This window comes from Acinonyx jubatus, chromosome A2, assembly GCF_027475565.1.
Source record: "Acinonyx jubatus isolate Ajub_Pintada_27869175 chromosome A2, VMU_Ajub_asm_v1.0, whole genome shotgun sequence".
In the NCBI taxonomy this organism is placed as follows: Eukaryota; Metazoa; Chordata; class Mammalia; order Carnivora; family Felidae; genus Acinonyx; species Acinonyx jubatus.
This window is the reverse complement of record NC_069383.1, coordinates 151,973,412-151,999,627: the sequence shown is the minus strand read 5'-3', so window position 1 is coordinate 151,999,627 and position 26,216 is coordinate 151,973,412. Positions and strand designations below refer to the sequence as shown.

Genomic DNA, 26,216 nt, shown 5'->3' with positions numbered 1-26,216 from the left:
TATTGAGTGGTTTCCCACATTGTTGAACAGTCATTGAAAGTGTGATTATAAAAGTATTCTATATTTATTACCAGAAGATTAGGAATACACATAAATGTACCTGAAAGAGGAAAAAAAAATAATGTCCTCGTCTGCAGAGGTCTAGAATAATAATACCATAGTTAATACCTATAATAAATAATGGGTGATAGGTGCACACCAGTCTGAATACAATTATACCAGAGAAGTGTATACTTAAAAATGGTTAAAATGGTAGATTTTGTGATATATATGTCTATATATATGTAGATATATATATACATATATATGTCTATATATATGTAGATATATATAGATATATATAGACATATATATGAATGATTTCATTAAACAAAGACCAAAGTAAGCAAACTGTTTAAAAAAGTATGAAATACGATATATAATGTAATGTGTAATTCAATAACGTAATTAAATTCCTACCAAGCATGTATTATATATCGGGCCATATTTCAACCATCATATTCATTAAGTAACATAAAACACACAGAGCTCTGTGGAGTAGGTGAGCTTTTATTCTCTGCATTTTCAGTATAGAGAAACTGAGCACAGAGAGGTCAGAATACTTGCTCAGGGACACACAGCCGGTAGGGGAGCCAGGATCCAGACCAGCCTCTCACTGTTGGGCTGGCCCCAGGGTCAGAGACTCAGCCAGCCTAGTCCTTTATAGCCTGCTCTTCTCCTTGAATCGTTTCCTCCATGTCACTCTCAGCGGCTGGCATGTCCCTTTTGGATTCATGCTGCTCTTACTTTCATCCCCAGAGTGCCAGCCATGTGGCTGGATCCACCTTTGCTCATCTGCTCAGCTCCCCGTGGGTGCCCACATTTTCCTGGGTGCCTGAGGCGGTCTTCTGGGACTTTCTCTGCAGGCACCTGCAGCTGGCAGCTGGAAGCACATTGAGTTACTCTGTCCCCAGTGCAGAAGGCAGGGCTCCTGGCAGCCTTTGGGCTGGTTGAACCAAGACCTTGCCCCTCAAATATTGCCTCATGCCACCTCCCCTCCCCAGAGGCTGCATTCTTTCTGGGTCATTCTCTGAGCCTCATGTCACTGCCTCCCCTTCCTGCCTATTACACCTGGTTTGTAACTGATTATCCTCGGGGGCAGGGTTGCCCGTTGGTCTTTGTCACCAGAAGGAGACCCAGTGATGGCCTGGGGACTTGTACCCCCAAGACTGGGCCACTGTGGGACCGTTGGGCCCCCTCTCCAGAGAGTATCAGCAGGAAGGCACTATCCTTTCCCTAAAGCTGAAAAGCCTACAGAGGGGATGGGGGTAGGGAGGAGCTGGTTAGGAACGGAGGGACATCTCTGCTGCAGCTTTTGTCTTCAACAGGCTTTGCAGATCAAAGTAACGGTCACTCCTGTGGTTCTTTTGAGAACAATGTCCTTAGGGTTTTACGCAGGTGCAACAGCTCACAAAAATGACCCACTATTCCCACCCTGTCCCATTGATCATGTCCTGGATAGAGTGGAGCCAGGACTGTCCCATCGTCCGCTTTGGGGCCAAGGCTCACTGTCTCTCTCCTCTCCTCAGGACCAATTCTGACTCTGCCCTGCACCAGAGCACAATGACACCCACCCAACCAGAGCCCTTTACGGGCGGGTCCCAGGATGCACACCAGAAAAGAGGTATTGACGGGCATCGTTCCTTGGGTCAGGCGAGTCCAGTGGGTGGCCCCTATGCCCCCAGAGGTCACAAGCTCAAAGATGGAGAGACCTGCAAAGGAGGAGTCAGTGGGTGCTATGGGACAAGGGGAGGGGTGTGGAAACTTGTAGAGATGGTGCTGCTTGATTTGGGTTTTAAAGAGTTTTCTAGGCAGAGAAAACAGCCTCTGCAAACACTCATGGATTCAGGCCATAGCCCCCGGATGGGGGCCTTCCACGTTCTGTCAGTTGTAGTGGGCAGCAAGCCAAGCAGAAGGAGGCATTTATCAGCTCATGACCAAGCAGTCCGGAGCTAGAGAGGTTCGGCTTTAGGTGCAGCTCTATCCAGGGCTTCACACTTCCTGGCTTTGCTGCTCAGAACCCTCTTGATTCACACAGAATGTGCCCATTCTGCCTACTGTGGGTGGGAAAGGGGCTGCTGCTTTCCCACCTCTTCCCCAGGCTCCTCTCTGATCGAGCCATGCATACACCCCTGGGGCAGATCGGTGCCTAGGCCCCTGGTCTCTCCTCAGGGAGAGCTGGGCACTGGGGCAGTGTCCCCAGGACCTTCTAGGACGGTGCATGCCATCTGAAAAACTGGGGCACCATCACCTAAAGAGAAGGACAGTGCTGTGTGGCCGGCCTCAGGAAACCCCAGCAGGCTTGATCTGCCCAGAGGCACTGAAACCAGACAATTGATCACATACAGTTAAGGTCCAAACACCCATTTTGGAGTAGCATTGCACTGTGTGAACGTGTAAACATACCAGGGAGCTTCTGCTATAGAGTAAGGATTATCAACCAGGATTTCACCCCTTGGCGGGGGTGGGGGGGGGCTCTCCGCATGCCATCTTCCTGGGATCCCTGTTCATCAGACAGCAAAGGTGAGATTGCAGAAGGAACTGTCTCTATAATAAAAGTGAGGATTCCAAATGTCCGGGGGTGAAGAGAACAGGGCATCTGGTGTTTCACTCCTGTTCCCAATGTTGGGAGCTGTTCTTGAAGGGGCCGTCTCCTTGGTGGGTTCCCCAGGAAAATGGGGCTTTCAGGGTAGGCTCTCCAGGGCAAGTGTCATCTCTTGGGACTCTGTGACCATGGAAAGGAGCTGCAACCCAGGAGGCCCTTGGCAGCTCAGGGTCCAGTTGTCCTTGGCCTGGGGAGAGGGGAGACATGTTACCTGCCCCTGTTTCTCCACGAGGGGCCCAAGAAGTGATGGGGGCGGCGGGGGGGGGGGGGGGAGGTGGTTAGCCTGGCTTCCCTCCCACCCCCCCCCCCCCACAGTTCAGTCTCTCTGGTTTTTAAGAAGGAGGAGTTGACCCATCTGGCTGTGTTCAGTGTGGCTCTATTGAAAGTGAAAGACTGAACCTCCAATAGGTGTAAAGAAACTGGGTCTCATAAAGAAAGTGTTTAATCTCACTTTAACCAAAAGGTCCTAAGAAAGGGGCCTTCAGGCACAGCTGGTTCCAGGGCCTTAAATGATGCCCATCCAGTCCTTCAGACCTTCCCTGCCCTCCGCGCCTCCTCTGGGGCTGGCTGGCATTGCAACTAATTCATGAGGCCACAGCTACCATGAGTAGACCAGCCAGCCCTGGCTCATATTGAGCAGCATGGATGCAGGTGACCACAAAGAGGCAGGTAGGGTGAGGAGGCCGGGAGAAATTCTCTGCTGTTCTCTGCAACCTGAGGCCTCCAGGACCTGCCATGGGAGGCAGAATCAATACATGTCCTCAGCTCCAGAGCTCCCGTTTTCATTTCTTTTTGAATCACAGGGTCTCTGGCTTGTTTTTTGTCTTTTAAGTGTTTTTTGTTTTGTTTTGAATGAAACCCTTTTTTGTACTCTAGTGCAGTCCCCAGAAGTTACTGTTGGGGCAGTTACACTTGTGTCATGGTTATGACCCTGTGTATGTCAGGGAAGCTCCCCACTTTGGTGCCACATAGCTTCAAAGTGAAAAGGTTCTGATTTTCTTTCTCTTCCCACCCCACCGCAGTCTTACTATTAACAGTCCCAGGAATGGAGGAAACCACATCGGAGACAGATAAGAATCTTCCCAAGCAAGCATGGGATACCAAGAAGGTAAGAGTCTAAGGGCTTTCAAAAACGGTTTTCTTTCTTGATCTTTTTTTTAATAGCCTAGCCAAAGGTAGAGAAATAGCACACCTTCCCTGAAGTGTGAACCTCACTCAGATTTGACCAGGCCTGCCATTAGGGTTAAATAGACCTGCTATACTGGTCAGAAGCCATGAAGAATTAAAACCCATGTTCACTGTGGCAGCACCTATACTAAAATTGGAACCATAGAGAGCTTAGCATGGCCTCTGCACAAGAATGACACGCAGATTCATGAAGTGCGCCGTTATTTTTATGTATGGCGTTGGCTGTGAACCAGACTTACTGTGGTGATCATTTCACAGTACATACAAATAGTGAACCTATTTGTCCAAGTCTGTGAAGATGTTCAGGGTTTAGAACCTATACCTCCTAATTCTTAGCCTGTGATCTTTCTGCTAACCCATAGTATTGGGTAGTTGTCGTTGTTTATACATGGTTATACTTAAACTTCCATTAAGTCTACTTGGAATTTTCAGTTGAGTTGAAATCTCTGTAATTACCTCCAGGTCCAGAAACAAATTTCCCAACAACCTATAAAATGTCTAGTGGTAAGATAGAATTTGTGCCATGAGTACAAATTTCAAAGAATTTGAATAGAACAAAATACACTTAACACCAAATCTATTTTGAATATTAAAAAAAAAACAACAAAAAACTAAAACCCATTGCTGGTCAGGGTGTGGTGAAAGGGGCAGCAACATGCATTGCTCATCCCCCCCAGGAAATCGTAGGGAGGTGACAAATGAACAAACAGTCATGTGTTCCTCAAAGGCAGGTGTTCAGAACTTTCGAAATCAACTGGAAAGAACTTGAATGTTCGACAGTAGGGGGGTTTTATAACTGAGGATGAAAGCATCCTCAGTCCCCCATGCGGAAAGTTCCGCACATGGTGAGTTGGGATTTTTGAAGGAATTTTAAAGGCATGAGTGACACTCATGATGGTACTGTTCTGTGGAAAGAACAGGATAAAGCATAAAACATTTCGAGATAGACAGGCACACCTCATTCTATTGCGCTTTGCTTTATTGTGTTGCGTTTTTTTTACAAATTGAAGGTTTGTGGCAACCCCGTGTTGAGCAAGAATATCAGTACCATTGTTCCAACAGCATTTGCTCACTTTGTGTCTCTGTGTCACATTCTGGTAATTCTTGGAATTGTTCATATTTTTTCATTATTTGTTATGTGACGTTTGATTAATGATCACAACTCAAAGTTCAGATGATTAGCATTTTTAGAAATAATTTTTTTAACTCTTTTTTTTTTGAGAGAGAGAGAGAGAGAGGGTGCAAGTGAACAAGGGGCAGAGAGAGAGAAGTGGGGCTCACCCGGGGCTCCAACTCATGAACTGTAAGATCATGACCTGAGCCAAAGTCAGATGCTTAACAACTGAGCTCCTCAGGCACCCAACTGTTTTGTTTTGTTTTGTTTTGTTTTTTAATTTATTCACTTTGAGAGAGAACATGAGCAGGGGAGAGGCAGAGAGAGGGAGAGAGAGAATCCCAAGCAGGCACTCCAGTCTCAGCGCAGAGCCTGATGCAGGGCTCAAACTCATAAACTGTGAGATCATGACCCGAGCTGAAACCCAGAGTTGGATGCTTAACTGACTGAGCCACCCAGGCACCCCAATAAAGTATTTTTTAAGTTTATTTATTTATTTTGAGAGAAAGAGAGAGAGAGAGAGAGAGAGAGAGAAAGAGAGGAAACATGAGTGGGGGAAGGGCAGAGAGAAAGGAAAGAGAATCCCAAGCAGGCTCTACGCTGTCAGGCCTATGTGGGGCTCGATCTCACAAACCATGAAATCATGACCTGAGCCAAAATCAAGAGTCCGTTACTTAATCAGCTGAGCCACCCAGACGCCCCAGCAGTAAAGTATTTTAATTAAAGGCACATAACTTGTTTTTTTAAAACACTGTCATTGCATACTTACACTGCAGGATAGTGTAAACATAACTTCTTTGTGCACTGGGAAACCAAAAAATTCACTTGACTTGCTTTACTGTGATATTTGCTTTATTGGGGTGTTCTGGAACTGAAGCTGCAGTATCTCCAAGGTATGCCAGGGTGTACACACAGATGCCTGGGTGTGATAGGACCCGTCCCAGTGGAGACGTGCAAACGGGGCGTGTTCCCTCGAGTGTCAGGTGCGGGCGCCATTGTCAGCCCTTTATCCATGTCTGCATGTTCCAGTTTTGCACAAAGAAGGCATAGGATTTTCATATTCGGGAGAAAAAAATAATTCGAAAAGAATTCTGACAACCCGAACAAAATCGGGAAGCCACTGAAACACCTAGTCGTAGAGAGGTGAGTGGGTAAAGAAAGACATCAGGGTTACAAGCAGCCGAATGTGCTGCTGAACCATGAAGACAGGGAAGATGATGGGGGTTGGTGCAAACACACTCGACATCCTGGGAGTGAGAAAAGAGGGCGGCAGAGCCCAGCATCATGGCTAAACTTTTAACTACCACGCAAAATGATGTGGCTGCAAGGATGTCAGTAAAGGAATTCCACTGGATTTGTGGGGAATGGGGTAGGCGGGGGGGGGGGGGGGGCAACGATGGGTGAATTTTTAGTACTATTTAGAAATCCACTGTTATCTCCATAATGTTCGTGGAATGCTTTTGAAAGGTTCTTTAGAAAGTCATTGTCATCACGCTTTGACAAAATCCGGTAATGAAGCAAGTGTTTACTCACAGAATTAAGGAGCCAGTGGCCAAGTACAAACCTGTCCCTCTGGCATTTTCTGCAGAGGCTTAATGCTGCTGGTCGCACACCACCCCTCAGGGTCCCCAGTCATTGTGGGGCCCCCCCCCAGCCCCTCCCCCCACACACACACTGGGTGTGCACATGGAGTCTATAGCCCTCTGCCAGTGCATCCACCTTCTTATCTGATAATCCCTAAAGAACACATCAGCCTGAGGGCCTGTGAGGCGGATGGAGAATGAGGGAAGGTGACACAGCCGGAGCCCTCCGTCAGCACGCGGGCTCTGTCCGGTCATGTCTGCCGCCATCCGGCGGGTTTCCTCCTTTGTCCTTGAATGAGAGTCTAGGGGCTCTGCCTAGAGCCTACAGTTCTCGGCTGGCATAGTGGCCCCAGCTCGAAGAGGAGGAAACCAGCCAGGGTCCTGCTGCCAACAGGGTTTCCCTGGGACCCCCTTCCCAGCCCCACAGGGTAGGCAAAGTCTTCATCCTCAGGTGGTGGGTGAGTGGGAGCACGCACAGCACCACGGTCTCTGTGGGAGCCATAGCTGAGGGACCACGGGAAGGTGGGTCAGCTAGGGGCAGGGAGAGCCCTCTGTGTGTTCATCGTGCCCAGTCTGAGCCTCTTCATGCTGCCCCACATGATGTACTTCCCTGCCATAGACAAGTGGATGCTGAGCAGAGGTGGCCCCTGCCCCGGGATCCCCTCCCACTCTGATCCAGGAATGGAATGGGGGATTGGTTTGGGGTGCCCACGTTTCCAGTGGCTCCACTGCTGAGGTGGTGCCTGGGGTTTTCGGGTGTATAGACCGGACATACCACCGTCTTCTCCAAATGCCTGCTGACAAGGGACCATGTCACTCCTCTGCTGTGCCCAGCTTATGGGCAGACAGCTAGGCTTGGATGTGCCTGCTTGCCACCAAGGGCAGGGGCTGGAGGTGGGGGCTGTAGAGACCCCTCTGCACATAACTCTTGGTTTTGCCCCTGGGCATGTCTGGGACAGGCCCCTCTGCCTTTGAGGTTGCCTGGTTCTGGTTTGTGAGACGTTCCAGGACCTGATAAACTCCCTTCTTGCTGAGCGTCTCCGGCCCTTGTGGCATGGTCAGCCATGCCCTGAGGAGCCACAGCACGCCAGGAGGCCCGCTCAGTGTCCTCTGTCTTCTCTTTCAGACGGGGTCCAGGCCCAAGTCCTGCGAGGTCCCCGGGATCAAGTAAGTCTCAGCAGGGCCCACCCTGCATGCCCAGGGCTGTCAGGGCTGCTCAGATGACCCCAGGGCTTCCCGTCCGCTAGCTCACAGGCTGCAAGTCCTGACAAGAGGGGCGCCCCGCCGCTGGCCGCCAGTCAACGAGCCTCACAGGGGGCGGGGGGGACATGGGGCCCTGCTCCCCTTCCCTGCCTGAGGTGGCCGAGCCCCGCCCCCACCACCCCTGCTCAGCTCCAGCTTGCCCGCTCCTCAGACACCCCCTGTCCCTGAGCCGCAGGAGGACCCTCACCCCAGCCTCCTATCCTGCATAGATAGGTAGGCTGCTTCCTAAGGTCCCATTGGAGGTGTAGGCTGACAGTCCTTTTCTGAGCATGGCAGCACCTAATCTTTTCGCACCAGTCTCCCCCGACACCTCGCTCCCCCGCCACAGCTTCTGGGGAAGAATGGGCCGGCGAGAGCTCACCTCCCCCCTCTGTCTGGCCTTCCCCCCAGCATCTTTCCATCCGCTGACCAGGAAAACACTACAGCCCTGATCCCCGCCACCCACAACACAGGGGGCTCCCTGCCTGACCTGACCAACATACACTTCCCCTCCCCCCTCCCGACCCCACTGGACCCTGAGGAGCCCACCTTCCCCGCGCTCAGCAGCTCCAGCAGCACCGGCAACCTCGCGGCCAACCTGACTCATCTGGGCATCGGCGGCGCCAACCAGGGTAAGGCCAGGCCAGAAGGCGGGAGAACTTCCTTCCCTGGCAGAGCTGAGCAGCTAGTGAAGACAACACATGGGTTTGGATAAAGATTTAGCAGGGTGACATCCAAAATGCTGGGCATGGAGTGGGAGGCAGAACCTACCACAGGGGCTGGGCTTTCCCAGTATTGCCCAGGAAAGGCATCCCAGGCAGAGGGCACGGCTTTGGTGAAGGCCTGGGAGTGGGAAAACTCAGTGGTGTCCCCAGGGATCAGACAGTGGTTCTGAGGGTGTACTGGGGGCTTCAGAGAGTCTGGGTGAATCCAGAACATTCTAGGAGGGGAGCCCCCAAGAGTTTGACCCGGCCGGGGTGTGCCGGGCTTTCCCCCCACCTCTCCTTGTCCTCAGCTCTTCATGGAGGGCCAGGACCAGTCCTGACCTGCTCCCCCCACACTCCACCTGCTTGGTACACTCCAGTCCAGGCCACATTCATGGGGACATCCCATGGGCCCCTCACCTTCCTAATATCTCCCAGTGCTGCCCAACCCTGCTTCTCTGGGGACGAGCAGCACGGTTTCCCAGTGGCTTGCCTCTTCTGTTCTCTTGCCTGCCCTGACCTGTTGATGCATCCCGTCAGCCCCACCATTGGGACCCGGGCCAACCTGGACCTTCTCTACCTTACATGGCCTCCACCTGCCTGCCCACCTCCCCCACCAGCTCTCAGCCTCTTCTCAGCCAGGATGGCCATCACCTCATGGCTCTCGTCTGCTCAGGATCTTGCACGGGTCCTCGGTTCCCTCCCAGTGAAAACCTGAGACCCCTGGGGCCCGGGAGATCAACTACAGTTCACCCTCCGACTTTGTCTCCCGCCCCCCACACCATCTCCTCTCTGGCCAGCGAGCTCACTTCAGGGCCTTGGCATGTGCCACCTCTCTTCCACAGTCCTCTTCCTCCAGGTGGCTGCAGGACCCCTCGCCCACCCCATCCCTGCTCACACCTCTTCTCAATGAGCCATTGTGGCCCCCTACCCACACTCTTACCTCCAGCCTCTCACTCTTGCTTTTCTTCATTTACCCTGCTGCTGTTGAGTCACTAATTTGCTCTCATCTGTTCCCTGGGCCAGGCCTGGCTCTCCCACGTTCCCACTATGACCCGCATGTCCCCAGTGTGATTCTTGCACCCATGTTGACTGTGGGATGTGTGGGTTTGCATCCAGGGAGGACACAAGTCAGACCCAACAGCCTCATGGTGGGATGGGCAGAATGTGGACCCCTCTGTGAGTCCACACATGTCAGGACTTGGTGACCGGTGAGAGCGCTACCTTGCTGCCCTGCACCCTGCCCAGGAGCCGATGCTCGCCCAGTCCATCTGCCTGCCTTACCTCTGTCCCAAGCGTGGTGGGCAGCACCATGCAGGGTTTTCTGAGAGAGAATCACACGCTCTAATTCACATTTGCCACAGCCCTTCTAACCACCCAGGGAGAATAGGCTATCAGGAGGGGTGCCAGTGCCAGGGCAGGGCCCCACTGAACACTGTAGAGAGACTTCCAGGTGAAGTTGTCTGGCCCACGTTACAGGGAACAGAGGCACTTGAGCCGGAGTTGTTCCAGGCTTTGGTGCTGACAGGACCAGAGGCAGGTGAGGGGTGTTAAGGACAGTGCAAGTGTTCCTAGGTTTCTAGACTAGGAAATAGAGGCCAGAACAGTGAAAAGCGGGGCAGGACCCTGGCCTAAGAGCATTGAGGCTCTGTTCTTGCGTGTACATACCTGGCCCCGTGCCCACCGAGGCTCAGCCACTAGGCAGAGGGTGTCAGCTTCCACTGTCCCCCCCCCCCCCACCCCCGGGACAAAGTGAACAGATTCAGGGGATCCTGAGACCCATGGCCCCCTGAGAGGTGGGTGGGCCGGGAGGGTCCACACAGGCCTATGCAAAGCAAGAAATCAGCAGGTTGGCTCTGGGGACACTGGAGGGGCCCCCTTTTGTAGGCACCACTGTTTCCTGGCCCCCCTTTTTCTCCTCACGTCTTGCTGTGGCCTCCAGAGCACCACCCCCTCCTCCAGAGGGTCCTTGGCAGCCCCCCAGCACCCGCCCAGGAGCTGTGCACCTCCAGCCCATGCCGAGTCTAAACAAGCACAGGAAAACACAACACATGTGAAAGCCATAGACGCGGGAACAAGCGCAGACCCCGAGCGTGGGGCCCAGACCCTGGCCCGCCTGGCTGGGAGCGTCAGCCCAGTAATGTGTGACATGTGTTCGGTTGTTTGCGAACCTGCCGCTCTAGCTGCTCGCCTGGCAGGGGCTCCGCTTTCTGGGCGCATTTTAAATCAAGCCGAGCCGCTGGCCCCTGGCACACGTGGAGATGGCCCCCCCAGCCCACCCGCCAGTTGGAACGTGAGCCCCTCGAGGAAGAATGGGAGGCTTCTGCCTCCAAGGAGACAGCGGCCCCTCTCGTTCTCTTAAACATTTGCTGAGGTCGTTTTCCTGGTCGTTGGCCAGAACCTGGAGGAGGGCAGGCCCGGGTCCTCCTTCCTGGCACAGCTCCAAGGCCTGCCAGCCCCGCATACGAGGCTTGCGTGCCTCTGGCTGGGCCCCTGCCACCTGGCCTGCCCTCCCCTGGCAGCTCTCCCTGCCTGCCCCAGACTTCCCTTCCAGCTGGCCTCACTCCTTTTCCCAAAGGTGATCCAGGTTGCCAAAAGGAATTCAACAGCAAGGCGTCCGTCCACCCTCCCAGCCCAACTGGCCTCTCCTGGGGTGGTGGCCGCCCAGTGTGAGACCAGGAGCTCACTCTGCAGCCCAGCGGAGGATTAAAAACTCCCTTGTACTGAAGATAGACAGAGGCTGGCAACCCAAGCACCAAATCCAGCCTACCGGTGTGTTTTGTCTGGCCCATGGTTGCATGCGTGATGCTTTGAATCAACATCTGAAAAGCAGGAGAGTGTGTGTAAAACTCTAGACTTCTGGCTTCTCTTGAAGAATCAGAAGGCCCAGCAGTGGTGGGTCGAGTTCGTATGCCACAGGCCCCTCCTGCCCCTGTTGCCCCACTGACCCTCTCTTGGTATTTGCCTCTGCTGCTCACGGAGCCCTGACGTCTGCTCCCTGGGTGTTGAGTGCTCACAACCCGAAGGATGTCAGAGGCAGTGGATGCTCAGAGAAGAGGAGGGAGCAGCCTGTGGTCCCGACTGTGTTCCCTGACTAGGCATCTCCCGGACTCTTCCTGCTCAGGCTTCTTGTCCGTGCCCCCCTTGATGCTGCTGTGTTTGCGGCAGCTTGATTCTGGGGCCCAAGTTCTGTGTATAACTTGGAACCCGGGGCTCTGCCTTGGGAGCACTCTGCCAGGCCCTCCTGCAGTGCACGGCTAAGTGGAGCTGCCAGGGCGACTGAGGGGAAGTGCAGGCGTGACCAGGCTTGCCTCGCACAGATGACACAGCCAGTGAGCAGCTGCCCTGGGCGGAGAGAAGGCCGCCCGTCATCTCCCCTCAGTGTGTGCTGGGCGCATTCCCACTGGCCTGTGAACCTGCCATCTCACCTGCTGGAACAAGGTTAATCTGACGGCCCTCGGCAGAATGGGGCCAGCTACCCCAGGTGAGTCAGGCTTCTACACCACCGGCCTTGACTGCAGGCCAGACTGTCTTGAGAGCCTGCTCCCAACCTCATTAGGGCCTCACAGTGAACTCTTGAGGGCGGCTGTTATCGTTTCCATCTCAAGGACAAGGAGACCAACTGGGAGATCAAGCCAATCCCCCAGGGCTCCCGCAAGCATCAGGAGGCCTCTCCCTGGCACCGTGCCCCAGGATAACCCAGCAGGCCCCAACTGCTTCCATACTGAACTTGACCTCACTCAGCTCCTTCACAACAGACACGTCCAGGGATGGGATTCCGGGGGGAGGGGGCCAGGGTGACGGAAGGGGCAACACGGAGCCCTCCTGACAGGAGCTCGATCAGCAGCAAGGGTGTTGGAAGTAGAGAGAGAGTAACTGAGTTTCTAGGTTGGGCAGCCCAGCAGGGCTGATGGTCCAGCATGGAGAGCACATGAGGTGAGAGGAGGTTGTGGACATGAGATGGGGGAGGAGCTGCCAGATACACGGGTCTGGGGCTGAAAGGAGATCTGGCTGAAGGAATAGTTCATTACAGGGTGGTACAATTTTGAGAGCATGAGGCTGTAGAGGAAACTGCAGCCTCTGGGCAGGACCAGCTTCCTTGAAGCTAACCAAAACCCAAGCCAGTTTAGGCAAAAAAGGGGCACCGATTATCTCCCAAAACCAGGAAGCACCACTGTGGCTGGATCTAGAGCTCAGGTGCTGCCTCTCCTCAGCCCCTGATTCTCCAGCTGGCTCTTCCCTTTGCGGCCATATGGTGCTCTCCTCACACAGCTCCAGACCTCCCTTCTTGGAGTTCCATCAGAAGTCCCAGGGCAGTCTCTCATTGGGCCAGTCTGGTCACATGTCCATCTGGGGGCCAATCATGTGGTGGTGCAGAGGCAGGGAAGTGCTGATTGGCAGGGCCTGTGGGACACGTCCCTGGGAGGGATGGCAGGATCAGTGGGATAGTGCTAGCCAGCATGGGGATGGAGCAGGAAAGAGAACAGAGTCTACACAGGTATTGGGGCCTTGGAGGGGAGCACCCTGGGTTTGGTGATTAGGACACAATGGATTCTGTCTGAGTGACTGGGCTGCTCCCAGCAGTGACCAAGGTGTGTGAGCAGCCCTCTGGAGGCCAGAGTCATGCCCACCCTTCTCTCCTGTTCTCCCTTTCAGGAATGAGCACGCCAGGCTCCTCACCACAGCACCGTCCAGCTGGCGTCAGCCCGTTGTCCCTGAACACAGAGGCAAGGAGACAGCAGGCCCAGCAGGTGTCGCCCACCCTTTCCCAGCTGTCACCCATCACTCAGGTGTGAGGGCGTGGTGGGGTGGGGCGGGGAGGCGTGGCCTGCTCTGCCCCTCAGGGAAGCCTCCCTCTCCTTCCAGGGGCCTATAGAACCTTGAAGACAAACGTTCCCAACATTTCTGGCTATTTGTCAAAATTTCAAGCACAGGAAAATGTATTAAGTACTGGCCTGGAGTCTCTTGTAGCTGTCATGAGCAGATTTGTGTGACTGGGTGTCCTTATTTATGTCACTTTCCCTTCTTGAGGATCTAGTTGAATTTCTCCAAAATGAGGTGTTTAGAGAGGTTTTTTGTTTTTTCAATTTACCATAATTTTGTTTCCTCTGCTTTTTTTGGTAGCTCATATGTGTCTAGGAATTGGTCTCTTTCATCTAGATTGTACAGTGTGCTGTCATATGATCATTCATAGCAGTCCTAATTCTGTTCTTTGAAGTTGGTCGTAATGTTCCCACTTTTGTTTCTGGTTTCAGTAATTTGATTCTTCTCTTTTTTACTTAGTCAATTTAGGGCCTTTATGGCCCTAAATTAGGAAGCATTCCCTCCTCTTTTGTTTCTTTGGAAGCATTTGAGAAACGCTGGTGCGGATTCTTTAAATATTTGGTAGAATTCACCAGCAAAGCCCCTGGGTCTTAGCCTATCCTTGTTGGGAAATTTGAGGGTTTTTTTTTTTAAGTTTTAACTTAAATTGCAGGTAGGTAACGCACAGTGTAATATTAGTTTGAGGTGTATGATACAGTGATCCAGCATTCTGTACATTACCCGCTGCTCATCACAAGTGCACGTCTTCATCCCCATCACCTATTTCCCCCGTCCTCCCATCTGCCTTCCCTCTGGCAACCATCAGTGTGTTCTCTGTGGCTAACACTTGGTTTCTTGGTTTCTCTCTCTCTTCTTTTTTTCCTTTGCTCGTTTTGTTTCTTAAACCCCACGTATGAGTGAAATCAAATGGTATTTGTCTTTCTCTGACTTATTTCACTTAGCGTGATACTCTCTAGTTCCATCCGTGTCATTGCAGATGGCAAGATCTCATTCTTTCTTTAAATTTATTTTTACTTATTTATTTATATTTCATTTTTTGAGAGAGAGAGAGATTGCTTGAGGGGGGGTTGGGGGTGGGGGAGAGAATCCCAAGCAGGCTCCATGCTAAGCATCACAGGGCTCAATCCTGTGACCCTGGGATCATGACCTGAGTCGAAATTAAGAGTTGGCCACTCAACCAGCTGAGCCACCCAGGTGCCCCAAGATTTCATTCTTTTTTATGACTGAATAGTATTCCTTTTTTTTTTTTTTTTTTAGTTTTTAAATTTATTTTGAGAGAGAGGGACAGAGAGAGAGAATCCCAAGCAGGCTCCACACTGTCAGCCTGGAGCTTGACTTGGGGCATAAGCCCACGAACTGTGAGATCATGACCTGAGCCAAAATCAGGAGTCAGATGCTTAACCCACTGAGACACCGAGGAGCCCCCACATCTTCTTTATCCATTTATCAATCAATGGATACTTGGGCCACTTCCATAATTTGGCTATTGTAAATAATGCTGCTGTAAACACTGGGGTGCATGTATCCCTTTGAATTAGTATTTGTGTATCCTTTGGCTAAATACCTAGTAGTGGGATTGCTGAATTGTAGGGTAGTTAGTTCTATTTTTAACTTTTTGAGGAAACTCCATATTGCTCTCTACAGTGGCTGCACCAGTTTTCATTTCTGTCATCAGTGCAGGAGGATTCCCCTTTCTCTACATCCTTGCCAACACTTGTTGTTTCTTGTGTGGTTAATTTTAGCCATTCTGACAGGTGTGAGGTGATAGATTTGCATTTCGCTGATGATGAGTGATGTTGGGCATCTTTTCATGTGTCTTTTTTCCATCTGTATGTCTTTGGAAAACTGTCTATGCATGTCTTCTGCCCATTTTTTAATTGGATTATTTGGTTTTGGGGTGTTGAATTTTGTAAGTTCTTTATACATTCTGGATACTAACCCTTTATTGGGTATGTGATTTCCAAATATTTTCCATTGGGAGGTTTTTGATGACTGATTCAATCTCCTTTCTTGCTATATAGGTCTATTCAGATTTTCTATTTCTTCTTGGATTAGTTTTGGTAGTTTGTATGTTTCCAGGAATTTGTCCGTTTTGCCTGTTTTTTTTTTTTAAATCCCTAATAGGTAATATTTTTGTTGTCTGTTTTTTAACATAACCTCAATGGCACTATCTACCTATAACACAACTGATAGGCATACCTTCCACTGCCTGGCCTCAGCCCGTTCCCCTCTGTGTCTCCCGCCTGCTTGTTCAGATCAGGATCCAGACAGAGCCATGGGTAGCTTCTGGCAATGTGTCCTCAGTCTCTCGATCTGTGACCCCTGTGCCTTCTCCCTTAGACCTGCCTGCCTTTTCTGGAAACTGTTTTTTGTTCATGTAACTGCCACTTATTAGAGGCTGGGCCTTCTGTTCTGTGTTATATCGTGTAGCTCCTGGTCACATCCAACCTCCCTCAGAGGGCAGGAGCCCCAGCCTGCCCCAGGAACATTTGACTCACAAATGTTGAAAACTTCCCTCTAACCAGGAAAAATTTCTCTTTCCACTCCAAGAAGGCCTGAGCTGATCATTACTGAGTGGCCACACCACCATCTCCATCACCCAGAGTGGTCTAGGCACAGGCTGCCTGCTGGGTTGCCGGAATGTGGAGCCCTGAGCCTGAGTGGGTATGGAAGGTAGTGCCCGCCTCTCGGCGTGTGGCAAAGGAAAGGCTCCTTGGGTGCAGGGCACAAACAGCTGGATTAGAAGCCCAGGTCCTGTCCAGGTGCAGCCTAACCCTCTGTGGCCCTGGGAAAGGCCTGTCCTCTCTAGGGGGTCCAAGGTCTGGATGTCCCTTTGTTTATCCATAACATCTTTGCTGAGCATGCCAGGCCATGGGGCCCCCCTGGGGACCAGGTACTCATGGTCTGGCCTCTTCTGCCCAGTGGCCTCCCACGTGACGCCCTCCTCTTCCCCCAGGCTGTGGCCATGGATGCCCTGTCTCTGGAGCAGCAGCTGCCCTACGCCTTCTTCACCCAGGCGGGCTCCCAGCAGCCACCACCGCCACAGCCACAGCCCCCTCCACCACCACCACCTGCGTCCCAGCAGCAGCCGCCCCCGCCACCCCCACAGGTGCCCGTCGGCCTCCCCCCAGGCGGCCCCCTGATGCCAAGCGCCAGCCTGACGCGGGGGCCCCAGCTGCCCCCGCTCGCGGTCACGGTACCGTCCTCTCTCCCCCAGTCCCCCCCAGAGAACCCGGGCCAGCCGCCAATGGGGATCGACATCACCTCGGTAAGCCTAAGATGGGGTCGTGTGGGGCCTGGCTCGGGGGGGGGGGGGGGTGGTGGCTCATGGATCCCAGGGGCTTTGGGAGACCCTCATTGGGCTCCCAAGGCCCAAAGACTCAGGTGTGTCTGGCTGAAGCCTCCTCACGGCTCCCCTTCAAGACCAGCTTGGCCAGGGGTCAGGGCTGAAGCAAGCACTGCCGGGCCAAGGTTGTCATCCCTTGTACTGATGGGGAAGCTGAGATACAAGCAGGGATCATTTGTCCCAAACTTCACCCAAGATGGACTATACTGTATCTGACTGCAAATCCTCTCCCATGCCCTTTGATGCCCAGTACTTCAACCCTTCCCATCCAAAAACGGCTCCCTTGGAGGCAGGGAGGACACAGAACTCTCAGGGCCTGGGAAACAGACTGCTGGGACTTAGGAGGACAGAGTTGAACTTGGAGGAGAAGGGATGAATCCAGCCCTGTGGTTCATGCAGCATAGTGCCCTGGGCCAGAGACGTGCAATTTAGACCATGGGACTCCCTGCTTGGGGCCTGGGGTCCTACAGCTGAGACCATGGGACCCTTTGCCTGGACCTGGGCTCAGGGTAATGGGTGCTTGATTTTGACCTCTGCACCCCCAAACCTTCTCGAGTGTTCAGACTTTCACCTTGGTTGCCCTGGTGGGAAGGGAGTGGTCTCGGCTATCTTTGACCATATTTAGAGCAATGGGGACTACGTTTAGGGTACAGCAAGCCCTCTCCACTCAGCCCTTGGCTGCCAACCCCAAGATAAGTGTCATCAAAACATGATGTGCTCTGCAGAGACTAGGCCCCCTGAGCTGGGTGGGGTAGGTGAAGAGAGACCTGTTTCCAAGCTGCTCTGACCCCTCAGAGGGCAAACCCCAGGGGTCCCCCGGACAAGAATGCGCACAAGCCTTTTCTTTGTCAGAAACATGGCTGGTGTGGGGGCAGCTCTGATGGTGGAGGCTGCTTGGAGTACCTCATTCCCTGACGCCCTCCAGCGGTGATGCCTCACTTTTGAGCTGGGCAGACAATGGAGGCAGGGATGTCTGGGCCAGGTGCACAGATGTTACCCCTCCACCCCCAGGGCTCTCTGTTGCCTTGCGCCCCTTGGGGGCAAGGGCTCTGGTTGCCTCTTTCTTGAGTTCGTGCAGCCTCCAATGAGCAAGGAGAACATCCCTCTGGACAGTTTCCTCTTTCCAACTCTAAGAAGGCCCGAACCGGTCATTGCCAAATGACCGTGATGGCGCCTCCCACACTGATACCTTGCCTATTGTGCCCCCGTGCCCCTCCCAGGCTCAACCCCTTTTCCAGACTACTCAGAACAGGCCACTGAGGAAATGGAGGAGACCGAGCATTTATGGGGCCCTGGGCTGGTCAGCCGGGCCTCAGTGAACAACAGGCCCAGAGAAGTCAGGGAGCTTGCCCAGAGGCACACAGCAGGTCCTGGGTGGACTGGGACCAGAGCAGGGGCTAAATCCAGGTCCTGCCCCAGCCCGTCCTGCCCCTGGTGAGAAGCTAAGGCCCTCTGTCCTTCAGGTGAGGAGGTGGCCGCCCCTGGGAGGTCTCTGGACAGCAAATGCATCAGGCTCGTCCCAAGCGGTGCCGGTGTAGTGACTGCCGGGTACCGGACGTCTTGCGGTGTGCCCCGCATGGCCTTGTTTGTCGGTCCCACCACCCCTCGAGGTGGGCAGGATGTGCTGTTGCCCAGAGTCGGCAGCAGAAGGCGGCGGCTGCCTGCCCGGCCCTGGGCCTTGTGTGGCCCACGTGCGTGTGGGTGTGTTTGTGTGTACACAGGTATGGCTGTGTGCACACGTGTGTATGTGGGTGCGGGTGTGTGTTCGTGTGGGTGCTCTGAAGCCTGCCAAGCTAAGGTGGACCCCTCCGCCCCCCGCCACGGTCCTCCGGCGCGATTCCGTGAAGCTGGGTTCTCTGACCACGACCCCCGCCCCCCCAGCCTCCGGGAGCTGGGTTTGGAGACACGTGCCCGAAAGGCCCCGGGCTCCGACAGGGCTCAGGGACCCGCACCACTTGCAGGTGCTCCTGGTACCGTGCTCACCCGCTGGGCGGGGGGTCTTCGGGGGGATGCTCGGCGGGGAACGGCCAGTCCCAGGAAGCCAGGCCCGGGGCCCCTCGCGCGTCCTGACCTGTCTGTCGTCGCAGGCGCCGGCTCTGCAGCAGTACCGCACTAGTGCCGGCTCCCCGGCTAACCAGTCTCCCACCTCACCTGTCTCCAATCAAGGCTTCTCCCCCGGGAGCTCCCCGCAAGTAAGGGACACCGCCTCCCCCCTCCCGGCACCCTGCGCCCCAGCGTTGCTTCGCGCCCCCTCCCCCCCCCCGCGTCCCCCACCATCTGTGCCTCGCTCCATCCCATCTCGTCCACTCCGCTGGGGCGGGGAGGAGAAGGCACTGCCCCACCAGGCCCGGCTCAGGAGCTGCCACGTTCCCGCCGTGTCTTTGTGGCCGGTGCGGAGCCCGAGCTGGAGGCGGTGGGCTCCTCGCCTGCCTTCGTGACCTCGGTGTTGGCCACACCCCCAGGCTTCTTGCCAGGGTCACCCCGGGGTCCCACAGCCTATGCACACATCCCCCGCCGGAGGCTCCGCAGAGTGGAGGAGGGCTCCACCCGCTCTGGGGCACAGCTGAGGCGGTGGCCGGCCTGTGACTGGGGCTGTGACTCCTCAGACTCTTCTCCCTCTGCCTCACAGAAGGGTGTGTCCTCACAGGAAGCTTCTCTGAGTGGGGTCCATGTCCCCATCTCACAGATGAGGAGACTGCGGCTTGCCCCAGGCAACAGGCGGGACTCGACCACATCCATCAGATTTGGGTCTTTTCCCCAACACGGTTGGACCCCAACCTGTGACACACACACATGCAACATACCCCCATCTGGGTTCCTCAGGAGTCCCCTTAGCACAACTCTCAGCTTATAACCAAATTCTGTCTGCAACATTCCACCAGAGAAGAGGTGCCCACAGAGCTGACATCAGGGCCCGAAATTTCCAGGCTGTAGAGCCTCCTCAGGACCCCGCCACGCCGTCCCCAAAATGTCACCAAGCTGAGAAGCTCCTAGGAGCCTCTTAGCAGTGCCTGAGGCCCTGAAGCCTCATTTTTGGTTCAGGGCACAAAAGAGAAAGGATTTTCCTCCCCTCCTAAAGGAGGAGAAGAGCTGTCTCACCAGGCAGGACCATGCAAGAACAGTGTTGAGTTCCCTGGTCCGGGGGACGTGTGGCCCGCTGTCCCCATTTCCCCGGCTCTCAGAAGTACGCCCACATGGGGCCCTGTGTGTTGAGATGGCAGGTGTCCTGTTCAGGAAAGGCTGTTCTCATGGTTCCATCTGCTGTAGGAGGAGCTCTCCTAGGATCCTTCCTCCACCACCCAACAGGGGCCTGGGTCCTGCTGGGACCATCTGTGTGCAGCTTCCTGCTCCATAGGCAGGTGGGGAGGGCATCAGTGAGCTCAGGGCAGGTGAGAGGTCAGTTTGGTATCTGTGGGCTCTGGATACATCGACACCGGTTCTGAGCCCTGGTGGCTCCCGAGAAGTGTCTAGTCTGGTCACGTGGCGTCATGGGATGCTGAGGGCGGGGAGAAGCTGGTCCAGGCAGGGGAAATGGTGAGTGGGGCCTATTCCTGAGGCTGGTCCTTGAATAATGTCTCTTTTTGTACAGGAGGCAGGAGAGGAATTCGGGGGTGGAGCAGATTTCTCAGTAGAGATTTGCCTAGACCAAGGCGGGTTGGTCCATCCTCGGCAGAAAGCGTGTTGCCGTCTTGTGAAGCCCGTGTCTGTGTGTTGGTCTGTCCATCCATCCGCTGGGTGCTGGCAAGGGAGGTGGGCCGCTCAAGTGGCTGTGAGGTCAGGGCTGTCATGTTACCTGGACCGAGCCAGACATGGGCCTGACATGGCCAAGAGGCCCACTAGGGGGCAGACCATGCTGGGTGGGCGGCGCCAGGCCTGGCTTCATGCTGCACCTGGATCCCTAGGTTGCACTCAGTGGCCCCGTGGGCCGGGGCCTCCCCTCTCCTCCCCCGCCTCGAGTGGACATTGTCTGGCTGCACCTCGGGCCTTAGGCAGCTGGCCTTTGGTACTGTGTGCTGTGCTCCTCCCTTCCACCCTGAGCAGACCTTTCTGGCAAACTCTGATGGCAGCCTCACAAACGAAACCTTAGCCTGGGTCCCCTGCTTGTGTTGGGCCTCTTTGAGTCCAAAGCCACGGGGATGGAAACAGGTACCCCAGAACAGACCTGCTGCTTCTTCTATGGGGAAACCCATCCACAACCTTGCAGCCCCCTTTTCCAAACCTGAAGCTGGCTATATTTAGGGCAAAGGTGGCATTTTTGCCACATTGGCCGTTTTTCTTTCTGCTCTCAGCCCACTGACCAATGAGGAAACAGACTTGTGTCCGGGCTGGGGATCTGTTTCCTGCGGCCTGGTGCCTCATGTGAGGTCTGGCCACGATGCACTGGCTGTCCCTCCTCCCGTCCATGTCCCACCGGGCTCCATCCTGCTCTCTCTCTCTGGCATCATAGGAATAAGCAGGGGCTCCAAGCTCTTGTTTCTGGTATCTCTTCTGCCTATGAGGGTCCCCAGTCCCCTGCTCTTCTGCTGGGAGCAGACCTGTCTCCCGGCTAGCCGTGGAAGAATGGGAGTTGGGTTGCCTGCCCACCCATGGGTCCTCGGGTCCCCCAGGCAGGCAGCCATGGACAGATAGGTAGACGGGGCTTTCTGTGTGCCTGTCTTATGTTCGCTTGGCCAGCATCTGGCTCTGTGCGCCTGTCCTGTCCACATGTATGGCCTGCTACCATGTCCCATGTCTCCCTGGGGGCCTGACAAGGTTCGCCAAGTACGCTTCTCATCCTGAAATTCAGAGCACCTACTGCCTTGGCCCCGGTCACATATTTTACTCTGGAGCCCTTCAGGCGGGGTTCCCAATCCCTGTGGCCCCCCTGTCTTCCATCTGATGGAAACCAGGTCACCCATTCCTGGGTTCAAGTAGAGGAGATGGGGGATGGCTCTTTGGGGGCTATTGGGGTACTGAGGCCCCCCAGGAGCAGGTGGTGGAAAGAAACATCCTGAGATTGGGGAGCACCCTGCTCAGAGTGAGCCAGGCATCCCTCCATCCTGGAAGTTGTGGGCTTTCCCAAGAGGCTTAAGGTAGATGTTCAGCCTTCTTTATCCTGAGCATCCTCCGGGAAGTTCCAGGGGCCTCCCTGTGGGCACAACCAGCCTGAGCCCCAGCAAGCCCCCGACCTGGTCTTGGGGACCGTGATGACAGCAGGCCTCTCTTCTGTCTGCAGCACTCCTCCACCTTGGGCAGCGTGTTTGGGGACTCGTACTATGAGCAGCAGATGGCGGCCAGGCAGGCCAATGCTCTGTCCCACCAGGTGAGCGGGTGCCCGGGTCACAGCGCCCACAGCTTACCCGGACGCTTACCCGGACCCCGCCCGCCCCTCGGGCGTGAGCTTCGCTCTTAAGGCTCCCTCCTGTCTCCAGGCCTTGGAAGGGGTGGCTTGGCTTTGCCTCCCCAGGCATCTGTGCCTGGCCCACAGAATGAGGCCAACAGCAGAGGGGGAGGAAGGGTGGGCGGTGAACACTGGCAGGGACAGGCAGTGGCTGTAGCATCGGTGCCTCAGCGTGGGCCGTGCATGTGGGTTTGCCGGGAGGTAGAGCTGGCTCCGCGTGGAGGCCAGGGTCTGGGGCGTGTGGGCATGAGAAGGGTTGGCCGCTTCCTGGAGCAGGTCACGCACCCGTCCCTCCTTCCATCCGTCCATCCATCCATCCATCCAGTGAGCCCTGAGGGGGCCGTGTGCAGGCAGGCCTCGGCAGGTTCAGAGAGGGCGGAGGGGGAGACGCTGGGCATAGAATCTCATGCTCAGCAGCCCCGAGTGTCTGAGCGTGGGTGCTGGGCGTCTTGCAGAGGAGGTGGTCCCGGCTGCCACAGGGCAGGCCAGCCGGCAATAGCCAGGGGCTCAGCAGGGCCGGCCTCACGCCTGTGTGCTTCCCCTGGCAGCTGGAGCAGTTCAACATGATGGAGAACGCCATCAGCTCCAGCAGCCTGTACAGCCCGGGCTCGACGCTCAACTACTCGCAGGCGGCCATGATGGGCCTCACGGGCAGCCACGGGAGCCTGCCAGACACACAGCAGCTTGGCTACCCCAGCCATAGCAGCATCCCCAACATCATCCTCACAGGTGAGGCCACGTGTGTGGCATCCCAGGCGGGGGTCTTGGGCAGAGTGGGGGGCCCGGCAGCTGCGAGAGGCCTCATCCCCGGGAGAGATGGCACCCCCGCCCTGCACGATGAGTCGTGACAGGACTGGGCCAAAGGAGGCCAGACCCCACCAACTTTGACTCGTTGCCGGGTTGTGGGACAGGCCAGGGGGACACACGCCGGACCCTGAACCAGGCTTCCAGTGTCCCATGCTCAGAGCAAGAACAGGACAGAGCCAGTCACTCACCCGGCCCCGCATCTGCTCCCCAGGTCCCTGAACCCCATTAGCTGAGAATAGTGGGATTGCAGGTGACTAGGGGGTGGGCCCTGCACGGCAGGGCTTGTCACATGCAGCCAACATACATGCGGCAGGCCACACAGAAATGAGCAGCATCCCAACGAGCACAGCGCCCAGGCTCCTAGGGACATGCATGGCACACGTGAGTAAGTCCCTGCTCCACGTGGCATAGAACCCAGACCCTTTGCTGCCTCTGCTCCACCCTGTAGATTGTGGGTTTTATTGAAGAAAGAAGCAATTTCCTTATAAGCCAGGACTGTCTCAGGATTGAGGGTGACACCCCCTGGTGGTCCCACTGACATCTCCAGGACGGAGAAGTCCGTGGCCAGGACCCCTAGAGGCCTAGTGCTTCCTCCCTACCCCAGGGGTGTGAGCAGTGGTCTGCAGGAGATGCTCTGGGGGTGGAAGCTTCAGACTCGAAAGAAGGATCAGGCTCCTGTGATGGCCACAACAGCCCAGAAGGACTTTTATACCCCTGTCTCAGACTGGGAAACTAAGGCCTAAGGTCTCATTGCAAGTAGAGGAGAGAGCCTAGGTTTGAATCCGGGTCTCTCTGGGGAGAACTCAGACATCCCCCCAACCCACAGGGAGGGTCCCTGATGCACACGTGCACACACACCCCGGTTTGCTTCTCAGTGGCGTACTTGGAGGAGACCTCCTGGCAGAGCAGGAAAGGCCCCTGCTCCTGCCAGGTCACACTAAACATTTGACCTGGCTCTTAGCTCGGGGCTTCCCAGCCTTGGCACTGCTGATAACGAGGGGCTAGATCTTTCTCTGGGGTGGTGGGACCATCCTGTGCTGAGCAGCATCCCTGGTCTCCACCCACCTGATGCCAGTAGCATTCCCTCTTCTCTAGTCATGACAAGTAAAAATGTCCCTAGACATTGCCAGTGTCCCCTAGAGGGCAACCCCCCACGTAAGCACCCCTGGTGTGGCCCAAGCCCCTCTTCCCTGAGCATTGACAGGGGCCGCGGAGGCACAGGGCGTGGGGTCAGAGAGCCAGGGCCACGCTGAGACTTGTTTGTCCTGTGTCCCCCCCGCTACCCCCGGCTCCAGTGACGGGAGAGTCCCCTCCCAGCCTCTCTAAAGAACTGACCAGCACACTGGCCGGGGTCGGTGATGTCAGCTTCGACTCGGACAACCAGTTCCCCCTGGATGAACTCAAGATTGACCCCCTGACCCTGGATGGACTGCACATGCTCAACGACCCCGACATGGTCCTGGCCGACCCGGCCACCGAGGACACCTTCCGGATGGACCGTCTGTGAGCTGCACACCCGGCACATCGCCGCCCAGCCCCCGGCTCCATCACCCCGCCGGTCAGTGGTCCCGACGGCGTCTCCCTGAGCCCAGGGACGGCCGCGCTCCGTCCTTCGCAAACGGCCGAGCTTGTGATTCTGAGCTTGCAATGCCGCCAAGCGCCCCCTGCCCACCCGCCCGCCCCCCAGCTGTCCACCTCCCTTGGGAGGCCGCGTGTCACCCCCGCGGAGCCTCCCTGCGCGTGCTCTCTCGCCCCCCACCCTGGGCCATGAGCCGTCGTCCCCCTGTAAAATGCGGAAAGCGTGTTGGGGAGGGCCGCCGGCCTGGAGGGGGCGCTGTGGTCCACGGCGGCGGTGGGCTGAGGTGCATTTTCCGACTGTTGTCCAGCTCTCACTGCCTTCCTTCGTTCCTGGTCCCCCGACCTGCCCGCCACCCCCAGCCCGAGGTTAGGTAGAGAGCCAGCCCCACCCTGCCAAGGGGAGAAGGCACCAGAGAGAGAGGCAGACACAAAGCGAAATAAACACTATTTTGACTGCTGTCTTTTATATTTCTGAGCACATTCAGAGAATGCTAGAATCCATCCCATGGAGGTAGAATATAAAAGGTGTGAACAGAGCATGCAAAGCAGCTAAATCTTCCTGGGGCCCTTGCTCCCGCTTTGCCCACCCCCAGCCAGGTCCCTCTGTGGCTGCCTTTGCCCTGAAAGTGAAGCCCCTGGCCAGGACGAAAGGGCCTTCCAGGGGATGCATGTGGAGGCAGGGGTTGTTTCTGGGGGTTGTTTTCATCTCTCAACCTGTTTTCATCTTTTCTTCTCTGTACCTTGGTCACTGTCACTGTTATTTAAAGAATGGGGTGGGGAGGGGGCGGCCAGGGCATTTTTGTTGTGTTATTGTTTGTTTGTTTCTTTTGGTTTGTATTTACACTTTGGTTGTAGACAAGTAGCTGACTCTTTTGATCCAATACTTGCCTGAGAGCATGTTTTTATTCCAGAAATCCCATGATGTTTTATATTTTTTAAGCTAACTGGAAGCAGTCTGCTGCCTGCCCGGATCTGAGCTGTGTCTCTGGCCGTTTTAGTTAAGGCCCACATTATCTCAAAACGGAAGGGCTGAGTGAGGGCGGATTGGGCCTGGTAGGCTCTCTGGCAGAAGCTTGAGGTGGCTAGAGGTGCCTCCGCTCCAGCCACGTGAGAGGCAGAATTCCAGGAGGGAGCCACGGCTTTTATTCAGGGTCTCTCCGAGACCCAGCTCTGCCTGGCCATCCTCAAGGTGCCCGCTGGTCTTCAGGGAGGACTAGTCCCAGACCCTGAGACTGGTGACAACTGCAGCCCCTCTGTCCTGACATCCCCAAGATGAGGCTGTCCTCGTGCCCCCCACCCCGAGAGCCAGCTGACATTCGTCCCCTTCAGCTACCCCTTTCATGGTTCCTCCCGGCAGGGCTGGGTTCAGGGGGCAAAGAGCAGTGTAGGCCGGGCCCGCACCTTCTGCTCGGTGTGATTCTTCTCCGTGGCGTCGCAGCCACTGCCTCTGGGTCTCAAGAGCCCTCGCCTCTGTCCGTGGGAGCCAGATTTGATCTAATGACATCCATCTCTCTTGTTCCTGGGCCGGGCTGTTAGCACGTGGCCAAGTGACTGGGCTGCCACAGGTGTAAGAAGGCCCCCTCCTCAGTCATTTGGCCCCTGATACCCTCGTCTGGGCTAAGGGACACGGGGTTAGTCCGTCCAGGTCAAGGGCCCAGCCTCTTACTGAGGTAGGGGCTGAGAGCAAAGAGGGAGACTTTTTTTTTTTTTTTTTTTTTTTAAGAAAATTACATGTACATAGAAGAGTTTGGTTACCATTAGACTTGTATGTAGAACTTTTTAAAAAATGGCCTTAATAAAATTATA

General features: G+C 55.2%; 1 protein-coding gene and 1 non-coding gene across 3 annotated transcripts in view; both read left to right on the top strand.

Annotated features, from left to right (window-relative positions):
* Positions 1-24,876, top strand: part of CRTC1 (CREB regulated transcription coactivator 1) — a 70,772-nt gene extending 45,896 nt beyond the window's left edge. For both annotated transcript variants that reach the window (XM_053219599.1, XM_053219597.1), the window contains 10 exons: positions 1,569-1,663; positions 3,667-3,752; positions 7,656-7,696; positions 8,183-8,403; positions 13,132-13,265; positions 16,256-16,567; positions 18,733-18,837; positions 21,861-21,947; positions 22,574-22,754; positions 24,128-24,876. In XM_053219599.1, coding sequence (XP_053075574.1) covers positions 1,569-1,663; positions 3,667-3,752; positions 7,656-7,696; positions 8,183-8,403; positions 13,132-13,265; positions 16,256-16,567; positions 18,733-18,837; positions 21,861-21,947; positions 22,574-22,754; positions 24,128-24,339 — 1,474 coding nt within the window. In that variant the 3' untranslated portion in view covers positions 24,340-24,876. The remainder of the gene's footprint in view (positions 1-1,568; positions 1,664-3,666; positions 3,753-7,655; positions 7,697-8,182; positions 8,404-13,131; positions 13,266-16,255; positions 16,568-18,732; positions 18,838-21,860; positions 21,948-22,573; positions 22,755-24,127) is intronic.
* LOC113593614 (U6 spliceosomal RNA) lies at positions 3,938-4,039 on the top strand. Its single transcript, XR_003413894.1, has one exon. It is a non-coding gene; the product is annotated as a U6 spliceosomal RNA (small nuclear RNA).
* Positions 24,877-26,216: the final 1,340 nt, after the last annotated feature.